Below are 18055 nucleotides of genomic sequence, written 5' to 3' on the forward strand. Positions count from 1 at the left end.
AGCAAGTGTTCAGCAACTCATGGTACAAGGATCAAAAACCCAGGCCCATGAAGGTTTTGAGTGAAGGCTGCAAACTACTGATTCCTAAGGAAAGCATCATAATGGAGGACTGTTTGATTTAGCTCCCACTGAATCAAACAAAGCTTTCTAGAAATTCAGCGCATCTCTACCACAGATGAAAGACATGGCCAGTAAAGCTATCAGTGATATTTTATGTCCAATCAGCAGCACCTTCTGGCTATTCTTGCACTTGTAAACATGTAAAGACTTCTGACACAGAAAAATTCTGTGCATCCTTTCTCAAAGGCTACTGGCCCCTGCTTGACCACACTGAATCCCTCAATAAAACTGTGGGATTTCTCACTGCATACAGAACATCAGTATGACAGTCACCGAACAGTGAAGTGGAAAGTACACAAGATACCATTCTACTGCAGCTGCAATTCAGGATTAGCTTTCTTTCACTCATTCTCTGATTAAGAACAGAATATCCAGTGATACAAACCCACTTTTTATTTTTTAACACTGATACTAGAATATATAAGCTCTGGAAAGGGAAGGCAAAATTAATCACTCCAATAAACAACAACTGTACTCAAAACTACATGAAGATTAAAATAGAGATTTTATTGATGGAATAACAAAAGTGCTTTTCTTAAATATTTTTCAAAATACATTTATACAACTTACAATAATATATCCAAAATAACTGTATATACAAAACATTACCTTGTTTAATGTATGTGCTTTTTTTTGAAAATTACAAAGCAACTTTTTGGCAAAGTTCAACCTTAAGAGGTGATAGTTTTGAAGGTTGGATTAAGAAAAATAGAACCTGAGGGAAAGTGACACTTAATGTCCATGACAAGCAAGAAGTTCTCCATTTAGTTAAATAAAAATGGTTTTGTAGTATTTTTCACATTACAAAAATAACAGAAGTGAAGGGGGAAAAAGATGATGGATACTCTTATCATTTTATAGAGCAGCTTCTCATTCTTTCAGGTACAGGAACTTGAGATAAAAGTGCATGTCAAAAATGAATGCAATTAAGGACAGCAATGCCCTGCTGTGGCTCTCTTGTGTGCAGTTTCTTAGCTGCTGTTGATATGATTGACCTGATTAGATCTGCGATGGATCTCTTCCAGAAAACTCTCAAGCTGTTCTATTAGCATTCGTTTTTTAAACCTGTATTTAAAAGAAAACGTGACAATGGATGCATACAATAATACATGAAACGTCATTCACAGAACTTCTACCAGACTCTGGAAGCTTCAGATATTACTTTAGGACCAGTGCATGGTGAGGCTACACATACCTCATATGTATATATGCTGTCTCCTAACGCTCTGGTAAACTGCTAACTTGCTTTTCCATTTAATGAGTATAAAACTATGTCTACTACAGTCTATTCTAGCACATGGCTGAACATCACTTAGCCCTTATAAATCCAGGAAAAAGAGTTAAGTGTTTGCTGTTTCCAGAAGTAGTTCTGAAATAGAGAAGTAAAATATACATCAAAAGAACTGTAATCCTAAAGCTGGCAATAGCTCTTAGGAATTACTTGCATGCCTTCATGATACATTCACAAAAATTAAGTTGGTAGTGGTGAAGGAACACCCATTACACAGTGCAGAGCAGATTTCCTGACAAAAATTATAAATTAAAATTTTGAGAAAGAAATTAAAGAAAAATACTGGCATAATCCATACATGTGGAGTCTCTACAGTTTTACTTCATAGCAGTTGCATAAATTTGAGCAGCAGGCCATTCTGTCACCTTTGCTCACACCCCTGCATCAGCAAGTAAAACTTCTTGCTGTTTCCAGATAGCTCTGCCTCTTGTGACATCTGAGTCTCTGACAAGCCATTTCTGACTGGTGCTTTGGTACCCATAAGCAGCAATGAAAACATTTTGAACTATACACCAAATTCAGTCCTACGACCTCACTAAATCCCAGCAAAAGCCTCTAGCTTCCAGTCAGGCATCCTGGTTGATGTCCTTGGCTCACAGAGTCATGGTATCTGCCCTAATTTACTGATCACAGACCTCTCCACAATCCCAGCTTGACTATGGGGAAAACAATCTCCCATTCCCAACCACTCTGTCACTGAATACCCACACTCTGGTCCCTTACCTATCCTTCTTAGAGTTTTCCTCAGTACCCCAAAGGCACATCACACTTCAAGTACCACTTCCCCTCCATTCTTCCTCATTGCCTCTCAAAAATGATAGCTTTTCTGCTGTCAAAAGAGGAACTGAGGGACATTCAGCTTCCAAAAGGAGCTGAAAGCTGTGTATTGTTTTATAAATCTTCCTCTTCCCTTACAACTATGGCAGATTAACCTCCAGAATTGAATGGGGACTCAAATACACTTCATTGCTGAAGTGATCAAGAGCTTTTCTAAGCCTGTGTTCAGAGACAGAGCTCCTTGGAGCAGCAAAGAAAGGAGGCATTCCAAATTTGCATTGCATTCCATAGCATTGGAAAGTCAACTATCAGTTAAAAACACAAATATCTTGAAAACTTTGGAGGGCCTAGAGATGTTTTTTGCAGGGAGCAGGGAACCTGGGTTAAATGGGGTAGCTTGCTTGGATAAGAGAAGGGGCAGAGAACTGCAAAGGGCTTATAGGGAATGTTGTCCAGGTGGATAAACTGAACACACTACAAAAATCTAACCCAGGAGAGAAGAGGAGGGAGGTTAAACTGTTCCTACACTCAAACCAATAAAAATTGGAACTTTAGCAACAGTCAACAGGAACAGAATCGCCAGCCCTTTCCACCAGTAGATAAAGAAGGTTATGGTAGGAGACAAGATTTAATTCTCATACATCCAACAGCAACACAATCACTACCAAATTTTGGAGGAAGCATGAACTCAAGACAGGTAGAATAAGGAGGGTGTGCAAAAGAAATGAGAGTTAGAGGTGATCTTAAAAGCCTAATTTTATAGACACAAATATTCTAACCCCACTAAAGGCTGCCACTAACTCCAAGAGCAACACTATTGTTTTGGTGTGGAAGCAGGTATAACCTACAAACTACGGAACAACTCTGACAGGCAATATATGAATCAAGCAAAAGCACCATAAGTCACTGTTGCTATTAAAAAAGAGCATGATCTGTGTAAATTCACATGCCCCACTGATCTGGCAATAGAAGGCTAGAGGATCTGTATGGATGTTCAACATCTGGGGTACCTAGAACTCAGAGTGGTTTTAATAAAAAAATACTATGTATTTTGACCATAAAATTTGTTCAATAATGCCACATGAAAAAAGCTGACTGCTGCAAAAACAGAATAGAGGAAAAAGTTAGCTATATTTATGATCCAAGCAAGGTGCTGGAATTACTAATTCCCTGTAACTCAAATGTTATTGGTTCCAATATTTTTCTCATTTCTTTTCTTTTCGTAAAGATGTAGAAGGTTAAGTATGGACAGTCTTAAGGATACTGTACAGAACAGTTTCTATCCAGATCAACAACCCAGGGTTTAAATCTTCAGCAAGTCTCTTCTCTAGTGAAAAGCTTCCTCCATTTCCAAAGTCTCAGACAGGACCTATAATATCTCTGAATGAAATTATGTCTGAAGAGTAAAGACTTATCTTTACAGAGCATACCTGAATATCAAAACTATTTTTAGGACAAGATTCTGAGCAGATGCAGAATGAATTTCAACTCTTTCTGAAAGCCTAATTCACAGTAATATACAGCTCCATCAGGTTTTTAAATTTGCAGTAAACTAATACCTGGACTTTGAAATCTGAAATTTTTTTTTGTTTGAAGTTACCTTCTCTTTCTGTCCCATTATCCATCTACATTTATGGTGACTTGACAGTTACAGTTACTAACATTAAGACAAAACCTGAGGGTAAAAATGGTAACCCTGGTGCCAATACCTCAAGAAGCTTAATTAAGCATTTCTGTTTCTTCTTAGGGAATTACTTACTTGCAGTGCAAAGCATTGTTTTTAAGCAAGTAACTGCATGGTGGTCAAGCAGTTAGGTATGATACTACACAGTGCAGTTTTACGAGATTAATACAATTCAGTTACCTACCTCGAAGCTTCCTTAATAATATCTTGTAAAAATATCAGTCGGGTTTGTAAGCTTCCTTGCACATGTTTCAGTAAAAAGAAGATTCTTTCATATTCTTAAAGGTAAAAAGAAGAAAAAAATCAGTTAGCTGTGGTAATAGACCTGAGTGAAATGCAACAAACATTCAGTTTTTTGTATGCTTTTAGAGGCTGTATGGCCTATCAACTGTACCACTGACATACTGTTTAATGAAAACATTAAAAAACAGGGTATTGCAATTTAGGATATTACTGGAACACCAAAAAAGTTAATTCTAATACTGATGAAATAAAAACCATGACTTTCATGAACACTGATAAGTATCACAATGTTTTAATCACTCATACATGAAGTTTTCATCAGAGGTTTTAAATTTATTTTTTCAGCTTCAAAAATTTTCACTGATTTTATGCATCAGTGTCATGGTTCAGTATATTTTTAAGTAGCAATCTAATATAAATTCTTTGCTTAATTCTCATGCCAATAATTTGAAAGATATTTTGTATACTTACTCCTTCCTGGTTTTCTGATCTCTTTCATAATTTGTGCTCTTAGCTCTATATTAATCTCTCTGGAACTTCTGAAATGAACTGGTTTTTTTCCTTTGCTGGGTGAAGACACTGACAGGTTCTCTTCTGTACTTTGTTCTCTACTACCCGATTCCTCATGATTCTCCAAAAATCCATCAACGTTCAAATTATTCCCTAAGTGTTCATGGCCTGCATCATCTGTATGAGCTGCTGGTTGATCCAACGAATTGAATGGCAAAGAAGACAGTGAAAACTCTGAATCCACAGTATTTGGGAAAACATCTGGTGAAAGTGAGTCTGTAACATGATTCTCAATGACATCATAAATTGCAACTTCATTATTTGCTTCTGATGCTGAAAAAAAGATTATACTTGCCAGTTTCACATTCTTTATCATTTGACAGAAGTCAATGAATCAGACCAATATTAGACTTTTAAAACTATGCTCCAGCTTGTATAGTCTGCTGTACACACCAAGCATAAGAAAACCTGTTTGTGGGTTATAATATTGAGCCCACCACCATATCTCCTGGCAATCAGTGGCTTTTAAAATCACAGGTATATTCTTCATATAAAAATGGAAATTACTACATAAGTTACTAACAAAAGAAAAAACACCTGTAAAATGTGCTTTTTATGACATTGTGTCTTTCCCCATTAAATCAAACTTACCAAGTTTACTTTAGTACTAAACAGTGAGCAAGACTGTTACACAGCACCTCAACTCCTCACTAAGGGAAGCAATTTCACTGCAGTAGAGCAAAATCCAAAATAACTTCATGCTGTGATACTTATGGAGCATCTGAATTTTCAAAGAACACACCCTTCTCTCTGTTTACATTATCTCCTCCTTTAGTAAAGGAAATGCATTGTTTATACTCTTGAATTCACACAAAGACTGCTGTCTGAAGGACCATATGAACCCTTTGTCATTAACCTCAGATACACACTTAAATATTCTTTTTCAAAAACGGGGGATAAAATTGCCATATTTGACAAACCAGCCAGCACTACTTTTACACAAACAAGTTTTTTGCACAAGTTAAACAGCAAACTCTGAAGATGAAGATTCACTTACTTTTGTGAATAGCAATAGGTTTAACAAGGTCAGGCTGTGCTTGTGCAATTGGTGTTGGTGGCCCTTTCCCTCCAATGTGGTTATTCACAACCGGAGGAGTCTGTGGTCGACCTCTGAGCAGGGGGGACATACAACGTCGTCTTTTCGGAATCCCTTGCATATTTGGTTCTCCAGGTCTTTTGTGTTTATTCTGAGGTCCTGATACAAATTCATCTGCTTCATCTATCATCATTCCCTGTAATTAATTTAACAGGAAGGATTCTTAAACTTTATACCAGAACTACACAATACAAAGTACAATTAATGCTTTCATATTCTGATAACATTCAATATGTATAAAGGCATCTATATACAACATGTCATTATGTTTGGAATACTAAAATGTCAACTAAAACCCTCCAAGACTAAATCAATGTGCTTATGGCCCCTATCCAACAGTCTGCCAAGTGAGACAGTGGGCCATCAAACTTCCTTTTCAGTAATTGCAAAGTGACCCATGCATTTAATACAAGAGCTCTAAATTACATAGTCGGTTTTGTCAACTCTAAGAAAGATCCGGAAAGAAGGGACAGTCCAGACTCCTGAAGTCTGGGAGGCTTTTCATGGTGGTGCCTTGGTAAGGGAAACATGATTAGGTTATTAGCCATACTACAGAGTGAAATGCATGTCATTTATTATAGAATTTAGAGGCCTGACACTGGTTTTCTAATAAAGACTGCTCTCCATACAATACTATTGATGAAAAAACATCTGAAATGCTTTCTTGTAAGCAGCACTTTTACAAATACTTGTAAGGGTTTCTCCAGCAAACTGTTCAAAGAGCAATGCAAGCAGCAGCACACACACAACAGCATATTTTTTAAAAAGCTTTACAGAAAGATCACCTTTTTGTCCAATTTGAATGGATTGCCAAATGTATGAAGCCTTCGTGGTTGATCAGGATCAAGTTCTCGGAGTGGAGAAGGTATTTGTTTCAGATACTCCTGGTAGTTTCCCATTTGTGATATAGGTACACTGTGAACTTGATCTATCATGACAGGATTTGTTAATATATAGTACTGCCCACCTTATAAAAATCCAGTCTATACCCACTTCACACCTCAGTTTTCATACTTTCATCAAATGCATTAACAAAACAGGTATGCAAAGCACAACATTTTTCTTGTCTAACTGGTATTTATAATACTATTTTGGCTGCAGGAGACCTGCTTAAATGAATCAGTACATGTCCTGAGGATTTATCATTATGACAGGAAATAAGCAATAATTGTCATGCATGGATGTTAGTTTTCCAATCTGTCCTGTAACTTTTCAACAGGGCATTGGGTGAAAAAATAGACTGGGAACAAATCACAACTAAAACATTACTACAAACAAAAGATACATTAATGCAAGGTAGTAATGCCATGCTGCACACAGGTTTGACATAACTGCCCAGTTTCAGCTAACGAAAATTTAATTGTCAAGACTAGCATTTTCCCAAAGCAAGGATGACTTCTGACCACTGTAACCACCAAATTCTTTAATATCGATAGGACTTGATTCTAAACTTGTTATGCCTTTAGAGTTGAAAAGCCTTGATCTAGAAAAACATGCACTAGAAGTAATAGCAGGAACAAAACCCAAACTAACTTGAGTTATGTAGCTTAGCCCTCTCTTCAAAGAACAACTCCTCTGACAAAGTGGTGATGTATTGCGAAATGCACAGATGTTCATCTGAGCTAAGAAGTGTCAGGACTAATATATGATTTCATTTGCACTGTCCTTTTTATCTTCTCCACTTGTTTCATCTTCTGATAGATGCCACAAAGCAGTGCCAGAAGACACAGGGAAAAGGTAAAGAAATAAATTAGGAGACTACTGAACTATTTGCTTCAGCCTAACAGGCAAAAGGATCACACTGGCAACACCCAGTCATCTAGCTTAACTTTTCCACTGCTCACAATCCACTTATATGGAGAGAAGACATAACATTCAGAACTGCCCTGTGATTTTTTTTCTATCCTATACATCCATGAAAGTTAGGAAAAAAACAGTGAACAAAAAATCTTCTGCAAAAGCCTAGGTCTCCTTGTATAGACCAAAGGACAGACCAGTGAATCTGCAATCTTCTCTATCCCTGCCATTTTTTCCTCCAACAAGCTATTTAAGGAAAAAGTACCTAAGAAACCATGCAGTCTAATGGCAGACATCGACCAAGTTTTAAAGAACTGCACTACTTTTCACATTATTTTTTTAGTAATAATCATATCACAGGTAGACAGAACAAACTTATCTAACCTTCATCTTGTCCTTTCAGGAACTTGCGAGTACTCTTCAGTAAATTAGACCTCATTCGTGTTAATTGATCCAAAAGATTTCTTCTGGGTATGTCATAAGCATTTCTAAAAGTCTGAGGTTTCAAATCCTATGGTTCCAGTAAATGAAGTCCCAATTAATGTCATGGAAAAAACAGTATCTAGCATTTCAATGGAAGTATATTGAAAATAACAACATTACACACAGTGGTGCTTACCTTATTCAGCAAAGCTATTTGGAACCCAGCATACTCCTTCATATTGAGGTCTAGAGGTCTATGAGGAATTTCCCCAGTAATCCCCTGTAGCAGATGTTGAAAATCGTTCCTATGTGCCATAGACAGGTTGTGTGATCTGCTTCTGACCTTAATTCCAGTCTCTTGCGCTACCTTTTTGCCTACAGAGCCAATGACTCTATCGGACTCTATTTTGGCCTTAATTTGAAATAAATAAATAAATAAAATTGACAATATGCTCTTAAAAGGATTATTCAGACTTATTCATTTTAAATTCCTACCTACAAGATTCAACAATGTGCTAACACACTATGACCACCATAACCAGGATGAGTGCTTAAGGAGTGCTTAATATATAACCACTTAATGCTTGCTACAATTTTAAATATAGTGAACAGTTTGTGCCTACGTCTTCTGCATATTTCTCCTCTGCTGCCCATTATGGTATCTAAGCACCAATATGCATGCAATGCTTTTATTTTCATAAAATGCCATAATTTGACTAGTAATTCTCTATAAATCTCTCTGTACTCGTATAGTGTTCAGCTGTTACTGTAGAAAGCAGTCTCACAAGACTGATTCTCCCACAGCTATAGTTGGGATCAGTCATCCAATGGTACCAACTTTTTAAAAGCTAATACAAATACTCATAATATTAATGAAAATGAAATACATGGTAATACCCAATTCTGTTTACTAGACAGACATAACCCTCAATATTACATTAGATTTGTACTAAAATAAGCTTGTTCATAAATGCCAGCTTCGGGGCAAAATACAATGGAACAAAGACAAAAGGAATTTATTAATACATCAGCCAATTTTGTTTTTCCAATCTCACATAAATTTATAGACTACTCGAAATTGGAATATGTATTTATTGAGAATAGTGACTCTACTGGCAGGGCCTTTCAGAAGTTTGAAAAGCTTTAAGTACAACTTGCAGTGCACATGATCACATTTTAGAGGAGTCAAAGATGTCTAGGTTGAGACATCAGTTCACAGAATTCTGAGCAATGTGGCTCATTTAACAGGATATGCTGTAAAGTCCAAGACATTTGCTTCCTTAATGTTTTAAGAAAAAGCTGATCCATAAAAACTCATTAGCTAAGTTACAAGTTACAGTACAACTACTGTTCCTTGAAGTTTCAAGCCTACTTATTTGATTATTTGAACAGAAAGCTTAACATGCAAAATTGAATAAAAGTGGTGGTAGCAGGGCAGAAATGCTTTAGTTGGTGCAGGAGACTAGTCAAAGATACGGGCACTATTCTAAACATAGCCAACAATTTCAATGGTCACTTATCACTTCTATATCTGTATCCTCATTTGAGATTCTGGATTATGTCAGTTATTTACTGAACACTTTCCATTTCATGTTACAAGCCAAAGAAAGAACACTGATTCAGATGCACAAAGTGAAAATATCTACTTTCTGGAAAAAAAAAGCTAGAACATCTTTAATATCTAAGGTACAACAAATGTTTTCTTTTGGACTAAAGTATGTTACTGTCTGTACAAATAAAATTGCTCCTTAAACGAAAAAAAAATCTCAATTTGTATTTCTGTATTTATCTTTATAGTCCAGCTTATAAAGCCTCTATTTAAATGTTATGTTTTCCTGCAGCTCAGAAGACCAAAATTATTTTCTGCTAATTGTTTATGGGAAGGTATTAACTTGAGCTTTCTGCTCTTTTTTTCCTTGAAAGTCACTGAACTTGAGTATTTTAAGATTATCCTGATATTAGAATAAGTTTTCACTGTTCTTTTGCTTCAACATTACCTGCTGACTCAACTTTTTGAGATATGAAATGACACTGTAACTAAGTCCATATTCCACATTGTCAGCTATAAGGTTTGGTGCTCCCATCATTCTCACAGCTTTCTTCAAAGGCTGAAACATGGAATATATTGTATGGTCACATTTAACTTTAGACATACTTCAACTGACTGTATCCATTTCAAATAGAACCTGAGGTTCTCAGAGTTAGAAAAGAACAAATACTCTCATCAGAGCAGTGTTTTTTGTTATTTTAAAACACAGTTCCATTGATACAGAATCAATTATTAACACAGACATGACTTATATACAAGCCACAGTGTATTACAACCATGTGACATTTTCGTAACATTCAGGTCTCAAGCCTCCCATAGGACTCCAGTGAAAACAGTATCACTATGTATGAAGTTTAACTATTCTCTTGAATTAATACATATTTTACTTGAAATAGATGTTACATCCATAGTGGAAAGAAAACTAAAATAGAAATTTTAATACTGTAAGTCAACTTACCCCAAGATAATAAGGAGGCATTGTCTTCAAATAGCTTTCAAATGACTGACGCCATTTCAGTGTAGGCTTTGCCTTGTGTACTTTAAACAAGTCATCTAATGGTTATAAAAAGTAGAGAGACAAAATGAAAGGCATGTTTAGACAGCATTAATCTTTTTCTCCTAAAAAGAAGATTCTAGTAAAAGAAACTCTTGAAGAAACGCAAGTTCCTCAATACTTCAATTAACACCTTTAATATATATACACAACAAAACACATACACAAGTTTAACACCACAGCCACAAGATGGAACATGATAATATATCAAAATGAATTGGAATGGAGACCATAGACTAGGAAAAATGGCTCCTAAAACACTGAAAGCAAGACCAAAACATATCTGAAAAACATAATTAAGTAAATCTTAGAGTGAGTCATGAAGGTCAGCCAACTGAAGACAAGTGAAACAAGTTACTGAGTCTACATTTCTACAGGTGTGTGATGAATACCTGCACTAATTGTAGTAATCTACTTGGATGACATCAATATTTGAATTGCCTACCACACAACAATTTGTATGAAGTGGTATTTACCTAGCAGTGGAAGGAGGACTGGATAATTGTAAGGCATCACAAATAAATTCACACAGTTCAGTGCTGTACTTGCTTTCAGGTAACCAAAAGGATGACCAAGTTCACTGTATTTTGCGCTATTGCTCACATATACCTGCAAGAAAACACGTTACATTGTTTGTAAATACATTGTTATGAAATTTTACATCCTGTTTTCATTATAGAATAAAGTCTAGGAAAGACAGCATTCTATAAAAGGCTTCAATTCAGCATGCACTCTACTTACCTGCCAGCAGGTCTGCGGAGATTTTCTTTCCAGGATAAACTGGGTCAGTGGTGAAGGTTCTAATTCATATTTATCAAAAGGCAGTTTGTCAATGACCATTGGTTCACAGTCAGTACAGGAAAATTTCACCACAGGATGCGATGTGCGAGGTGGCTAAACACAAGCATTCCACTGTTAATAAGTCTGCACAGCAATTAAAAGGCAATTGTACCATGACAACTAAATAAATGCAGCTTCTTTGAGAACAAAATGTATTTAAGGAACCTATTCAATACAGGATTCGTATTTATTGTTAATGAGATCTAAGCCATTACTTCACAATATTAGCATTATCTTAAAATAAGAAGGAATCTTATTTTCTAAATAAATGAAAATTCTTTTACTACGCAAGTCGAGAGCAATACACAACTAAGACGTCTTGCATTTACACAAAAATTTTTTCAAATGGAAGTCCAAGTGGGGCCAAAAAAAAATTCCTCAGTGCTACTCTAGAGCATGTCCATTTTCATTCCCCACAGAAGCAAGTGCTGTAATTTTGCATTTGCTGACTTCACCCAGCACCTTTCCTTCTTGGGAAATTTAACAGTTACAAAAATCAAACTGAACTATAAAGATCAAGAGCAGCAAGAACGCAGAAAAAACCTTTGAAAGAATTCATATTTTAGCTAGGCCTGAGAAAAAATTATTTTAATTCAAGGAATTTCAATGTTTGGATTTTCATCTTCTTATTAATCAGAAAAAAGGCCTTTGTGCCTCAAGTTCCAACTGTAAGTTAGCAACTTACTTGAAACTTCTTCTGCTGACAGGCAAAGCCAATTTTTAGTGTGATGAAAATTGGAGTTTTACACCTTCCACTGCAGGGCTTGCAAGAGAGGAACTGAAGCTCTTATACTTACCCTGAGCCTCCTTCAAGGCCACTAGAATCTGGACAAGACCTCAACCGGGAAGTCTCCTTCCATTTATTCTTTACAGAAAGATAACTAACAAATGCATAAGATGAACTAGGGAAACACAGGGTTTCTTGGACCTTCCTATAACTTCACCTTGAAAGTAAGGTTCTACTTCTATAATCTCTAGCTTCCTCATTTCGGAATGAGCCACCCAAACACCATTTGCCAAGAGAGCTGGTCTTGCCTTGAGTGTCTCCACTCCGAGGAAGGTGTGCTAGCCAACTGCACACAAAACAGCAGGGCCAACCAACTGAAGGAACTGCAATTCTCTTCAAAGAACATGGCTAATAAATAACTATGGTGGAATTTTTGACCAAGCCACAAAGCAGTTATAGTAGGAATAAAAAGGCTGCAAAAGAAATTGAATACTAAGACTTGAGAAGTCCATCAATCCTTTGCTGGACAGAACTATTTTTACTTCAGAGCGCATCGAGCGGCCATTTACATGTTGATATGCCAACATAATTATTGGCAGACTTCCATATACATTTAAGTAAGGCTTGACAGTGCCATTAGCTACAGGACACTGAACAGTTTTTGGGATAGAACTGTTTCAGACAACTCCACCGTGGATCAGGCAACAGGGAGGAAAAGACTCTTAGGTAGACAAGATATGCTATATACATATACATTGATTGCAATATATGCTACATTTTAACTCTGTTTTTAGAACAGTACAGAAATATGTCTTGAAACACTATCAGCAAACTTGGCTCCCCAACACTGCATGAGGAAAGTTCAATGCAGAATTCTAACTGATGGCAGCAGCAATTTATCTGACACTGCTTTATGGAGTTATGAGAGCTATACAGCTACAACAGAAAAAAATTATCCTGCCATTTGGGTAAGTTAACCCCATGTTTTCAGAAAATTTAGTTCAACAATTCTTCACTTGGCAAGATCTATTTTATCAATCTTAATCAAGATCTGCAGACAAACTGTACTGACTTTGCAGCAAATGGAGGCAGATACGCCATTGACAGCAATAACAAGTACACAGAACAGTTTTCCTATAGAACAGGTTTTAAATATCACATGCACAATTGTCTTTTTAATAACTATATGAGGTTTACTTTTATTCATATATGCTAGTTTGCTCTTTTGTTCATAAGTGCATCCACATCCTTCAATGACAGAAGACAGATGTCAGCAATATCAAACCTGTAAATATGACTAAAATCTTGTATCACTCCTGTATTTTAAAGGATTTCATACGTTTTTCAACCAGAAGAGATAAAAGTTTTGAGAAGTTCAGTGAGTGTGCTAGTCAGCACATCCATTTAAGCTCAAAGGAACAAAATTCAGAAAAACCATCATGAAATAGAGGTAACAATTGCACAACCACAGTATTTCCACTTGAATGATTTTCAAATATTAGCAGAAATAAAAAATATGCCAGAATATACTAATGATTAGTTCTCAGACCAAAAAGCAGGGGGCATGCATTCCTTTATGAAAAAGAACAAATAAATTAATTCTGTGGGCAGTAATTAAAAAAACAACGTTCTCTGAACTTGGTAAATTGAAGCTACAGTTACACTGCACTACAGCAGATTGAATTATATTCACTTTCTAGAATGAAAGCAGAACTATCACAAGGATTCAAACTGGGAAGATCATACTATCTTTTATTAATACCATCTACAAGGCAATAGAATTCCATAGGGTTTTACCACAGTGCCACCATTACATATTTAACAGGGTTCAAGGGGTAACACTACATGCATGTACTTGGCCAACAAACCAGTCTGTCTCAAGCAGTTTCCTAATGCTTCAAGGTAACTAAAAACAAGTCCCAGAGTATTATTTGCTCATCAGTAATTTGTAAGAGATAATCACAACACATGTTTACATGTGTCATTCCTTCTTGGGTCACACTGCTTTTACTGTTGCTAAAATGAAATATGTTACTCAAGATTTTAAACACATCAGTGAATAGGAAATTCTAGAATATTCCCACATGCACAAGCCCTTTGCTTTATCTTCAGTACATACCAGTGTTGGAGAATTTTGATCTGGCCAAAAGGATTCAGGAACAGGCCAATGACCTATAGGAACCCCAGTTTTAGGATTTGGTCTGACATAAATAAGTTTGTGACAGCTGTGCCACGGTTGAGGTCCAAAGGGTCTAGATATCTCCACCTGCCCATCTAGAGAAGAAAAAAGGCTTTATGAATCAAAACAGTCTTAAAACTCAAGAAGAGTATTTAACAACTTCTGTGAAGAGTTAAAGAACTGTATTCCCAGGGAAGCTCTTCTGTAGTTAATATTATTTCTAAGAATAGCAGATAGTTGCCAGTAAGCATTTTGCAAAAACACAAGACTGAGAAACCAAATAAGCACTGAATGTTTACAGGATCATAGCTGAGAAAGCCAATTATCATGGAGCACTTCAAAATAATCAGTTCCATTCTCCTTCACTGTTATTAACAGATAACTTTCAAATCCATGCATTAAAAAAGTGATATACATGGCTAATGCTGCTGGACTAACTTTTTATTGTAGCAAAATAAGATCTAAAAAATACCACAAACACTTCCCAGTAACATCTGAAGAGGAACCTAGCTAAGTCATTTAGAATGAGAAGGTAACATGGCTCAGTTGAATTTAGTATTTTAACTCTTAATGCAGCCACTTTACCACATTGAATGTAAGAGGATAAGCATATAAACCCACAGCCCTTCCAAAAGTTATTCACATTTCTAGCTGGTTGAAAACCACAGTTTAAAACCCATGAACCCATTAAACTATGACTGACATGAGTAACTGCACTTAATACTAGCTGAGTCATATGACCAAATGTAGATGGGTCTAGGAACTACAGCCAGTATTTCAAAACACAAGAGAATTTCAGAACTAGTAGGTTATTTTTGTAGTAATGTCTTTTAAATTGCAATACTTGCCCTTTTGTCTTGGCAACTGTTACACTAAGTTCACTAAATTATATTCAGAGTCATCCCTATTACTGGATACCACAGTGTAAAAATGTCAAGTACCATCAATTGGTGAGGGATCCGGTCCAGCTTTTTCAAAATTTATTACCACTCCACTTTGCACTTTTTGCACCAACGATTCAAGACACTGATTCAGCATTCTTGGAGAGCACACACAATATGATCGACCTAGAACAACACAGTTAAGGTGAAGGCTGTTTAGTGTTTCTGCCCATATAGTAACTTGGATCATTTAAAACTATTCAACCAGCACACACTAATTTACGTATGGATCAGTGATTTAAAGCTTCTCCTGAATACTCCCTCCTTGTTTAAGCAACATGGCAGCCTAGTGAAGCAGCAACAAGTACCTCATCAGAAAGGTTTGGATTTTAGACCTTTAACTCAAATTCCCGGTTGCATTCACAGAAAATGGGCGCCCCCTTGTGACAGACACAACTGTCCTCGAATTTCAGTCAAAACACTGTTAGAACAACCTACAGTCAAAGCAGTGGAATACTTTTTCAGATCCCTTTGTTTGCTCTCTATCACAACCCTTCTGTTGCATCAGAAGAATCATTGTATTTTTAAAGTGTGACAAAAATCAACGTGCAAGTCTGATTTGGAATTAATTTCCAGGAGATTAAGAATATGATTTATGACAGAAAAGTATCAATTCTGCAGTACTACTACAAGTACTGCATCACATAAATTCTGCATCACATTCTGCACGCTCTGGAGGGCAAAAAACCCTAAACAATCCCACACACTTCCTTCATTTTGACTTCTTTAGATTGGAGTATGTCAGGAATTTAGCTAAACTGCAGAACAGACTCTACTACAATTTCTAACTGCAATACCTCAGTACAGCAGAAAGTTTTCTCTTCAAAAAAATTCCCAAAGAAAGTAGATTCATACTTCCAAAACAGCTTGTATTAAATTGCCTATACCTCTAATGCAGTATCTTTAGTTTCACAGTATCAGTCTTGAGAGTTTTTACATGTACTGTAAGAACTTAGAAATACTTATCCCATGACAAGGAACCACAATGATTAATTGAACTAAACTGAATTCATTTACATTTGAAAATTATCAAAAGAACTCAGGGCACTCACCTCCTGTGACTTCACACATAGGTGTGATTGCAGAATCATCTACTGGTACCCCTGTCATCTGCTCCGACTCTGGTGCTGTAATACCAGGCAAACGAAGAACCAAAGCAAACAACCTCTGATCCCATCGAAAGGGTTCCTTAGTCAATTCACTTCCAGGTAAAGGGGAATTGAGAGGTAAATGGAGCTGAAAAGGAATTTAAATCTATGAATGCATAGCTTCAAAAATAAACAAAAATTCAGGTTACATAAGAATGGCAATTCATTCTCTAAGCACACATCTCTCCACACATTTATAATTTTATTCAGGTACTGTACCTGACAAGCGACACCCATCATTTAACTAAAATTTCAAACATTTCAAAGCAATACGATACATAATGTTCAAAGTCACAAATCAAGTGATAACCACTTTTAAAAACTTATCTAAACTTCAGAAGCAATAGAACATTTTCTTTAGAATTTCAGTAGTAAAAGCTGCTTCACTGCAGTGTTTTTGTTCAATTTTCTGTAGAAAATGCCCATCCTCAGCTCAGTATTTTCCTCAATTCAAGTGTTAATCTAAGAGACCTCCAGAAATAATATAGCTTGGGGGTAGCTCCCAAGATTACCTACTCCAAATAACTCAGCTTCAAGTGAACTGAAGTGGTAATTACATTACAGAATCAGAAAGCAGAGATTTTACATAATTTGGGTATATCCCAAAACTAAACTCAGGTCTGTGCTTTAAGTGAATAGCAGATGTTAAAATTAAAATCAACACTAAAATGCAAAATTAGTTCTCATTTTTAGGTAATAGCTAACAGTAACCATTGCTACCCATACACGCAAGAGTTGTTTGCTATGTGTTGTGTTGCCTCTATCTGGGAAAAACTACGAAAGTTTTAGTTCAAAATATTGAAGACACTCAATACGTAAGAGCATTTTTTTTGCTTTAATTCACAGAAAAGACAGTAAAGAGATTTAAGTGTCAGACTTCAAACATGCTGCAGTAAAAATACAGCAACGGTCAGGACATTATTTATTAATCACTAACAGCCAGAGAGTAACAGAACATCTAAACTTCCCAGGAATAGCAGCATGTATATACCTAGTTAACTGAGACAAGAAAACATGTGTTAGCTTTTAAGGGACAGCACAAGGCATTCAGAAGATCCTCTTGTATCCAGACACCTTGCACAGAGATTAGTGGGAAAAAATCTTATCCAAACATTCATCTGCAGAAGCCCTGAACAGATAATCTAAACTTGTAGCAGTTACAAGTTTCAGAACATTCAATGGATCCCTGGCTGATGATACCACTGTCAGCACAAGTAAAATTCTCATTTCACCTGGAGCACTGCAGCCATAAAGGGGAAATAAAAAAATTCCCAAAGCAATGACTCAAGTGATGCAGACAGTGCCATTACCATGACAAATACAAAGATTAAGCCCAAATGCTGAAGCAAACTGAACGCCTCCTCAAACATTCTCATACAACATTCAAAAATCCCAATTCTCAACCTCAGCTCAATGTTAGCAAGAAATTACTAGTCTGTTCCAAAACTTGATGCAAGTTCACATAAGACTCCATTTTTAATTAATAGGAGTTAGAGAATTTACAGTAAGCCGTTAAAACAAGGTTTTTTGTTTGTTTATTTTTAAGAGATGGTTTGAAAGCCTTAAACCTGATTTCCAAACCAGTCACCTCATCTATTTCTATTTACATAATTGCA

At 36.2% G+C, this 18055-nt stretch overlaps 1 protein-coding gene across 3 annotated transcripts in view; it reads right to left on the reverse strand.

The window, feature by feature from the left end:
- Positions 1-602: 602 nt before the first annotated feature.
- The window catches only part of INTS6 (integrator complex subunit 6), a 41959-nt gene continuing 24506 nt past the window's right edge, over positions 603-18055 (reverse strand). For 2 of the 3 annotated variants that reach the window (XM_071551862.1, XM_071551854.1), the window contains 14 exons: positions 16344-16527; positions 15292-15417; positions 14291-14445; positions 11346-11498; positions 11081-11213; positions 10509-10603; positions 9999-10109; positions 8198-8413; positions 7963-8089; positions 6567-6709; positions 5683-5917; positions 4587-4958; positions 4057-4150; positions 603-1185 (listed from right to left, as the gene is read on the reverse strand). In XM_071551862.1, coding sequence (XP_071407963.1) covers positions 1092-1185; positions 4057-4150; positions 4587-4958; positions 5683-5917; positions 6567-6709; positions 7963-8089; positions 8198-8413; positions 9999-10109; positions 10509-10603; positions 11081-11213; positions 11346-11498; positions 14291-14445; positions 15292-15417; positions 16344-16527 — 2238 coding nt within the window. In that variant the 3' untranslated portion in view covers positions 603-1091. The remainder of the gene's footprint in view (positions 1186-4056; positions 4151-4586; positions 4959-5682; positions 5918-6566; positions 6710-7962; positions 8090-8197; positions 8414-9998; positions 10110-10508; positions 10604-11080; positions 11214-11345; positions 11499-14290; positions 14446-15291; positions 15418-16343; positions 16528-18055) is intronic. The other variant, XM_071551872.1, reaches the window with a different exon arrangement.

The sequence above is a fragment of the Pithys albifrons genome, chromosome 1 (assembly GCF_047495875.1).
Source record: "Pithys albifrons albifrons isolate INPA30051 chromosome 1, PitAlb_v1, whole genome shotgun sequence".
Lineage (NCBI taxonomy): Eukaryota > Metazoa > Chordata > Aves > Passeriformes > Thamnophilidae > Pithys > Pithys albifrons.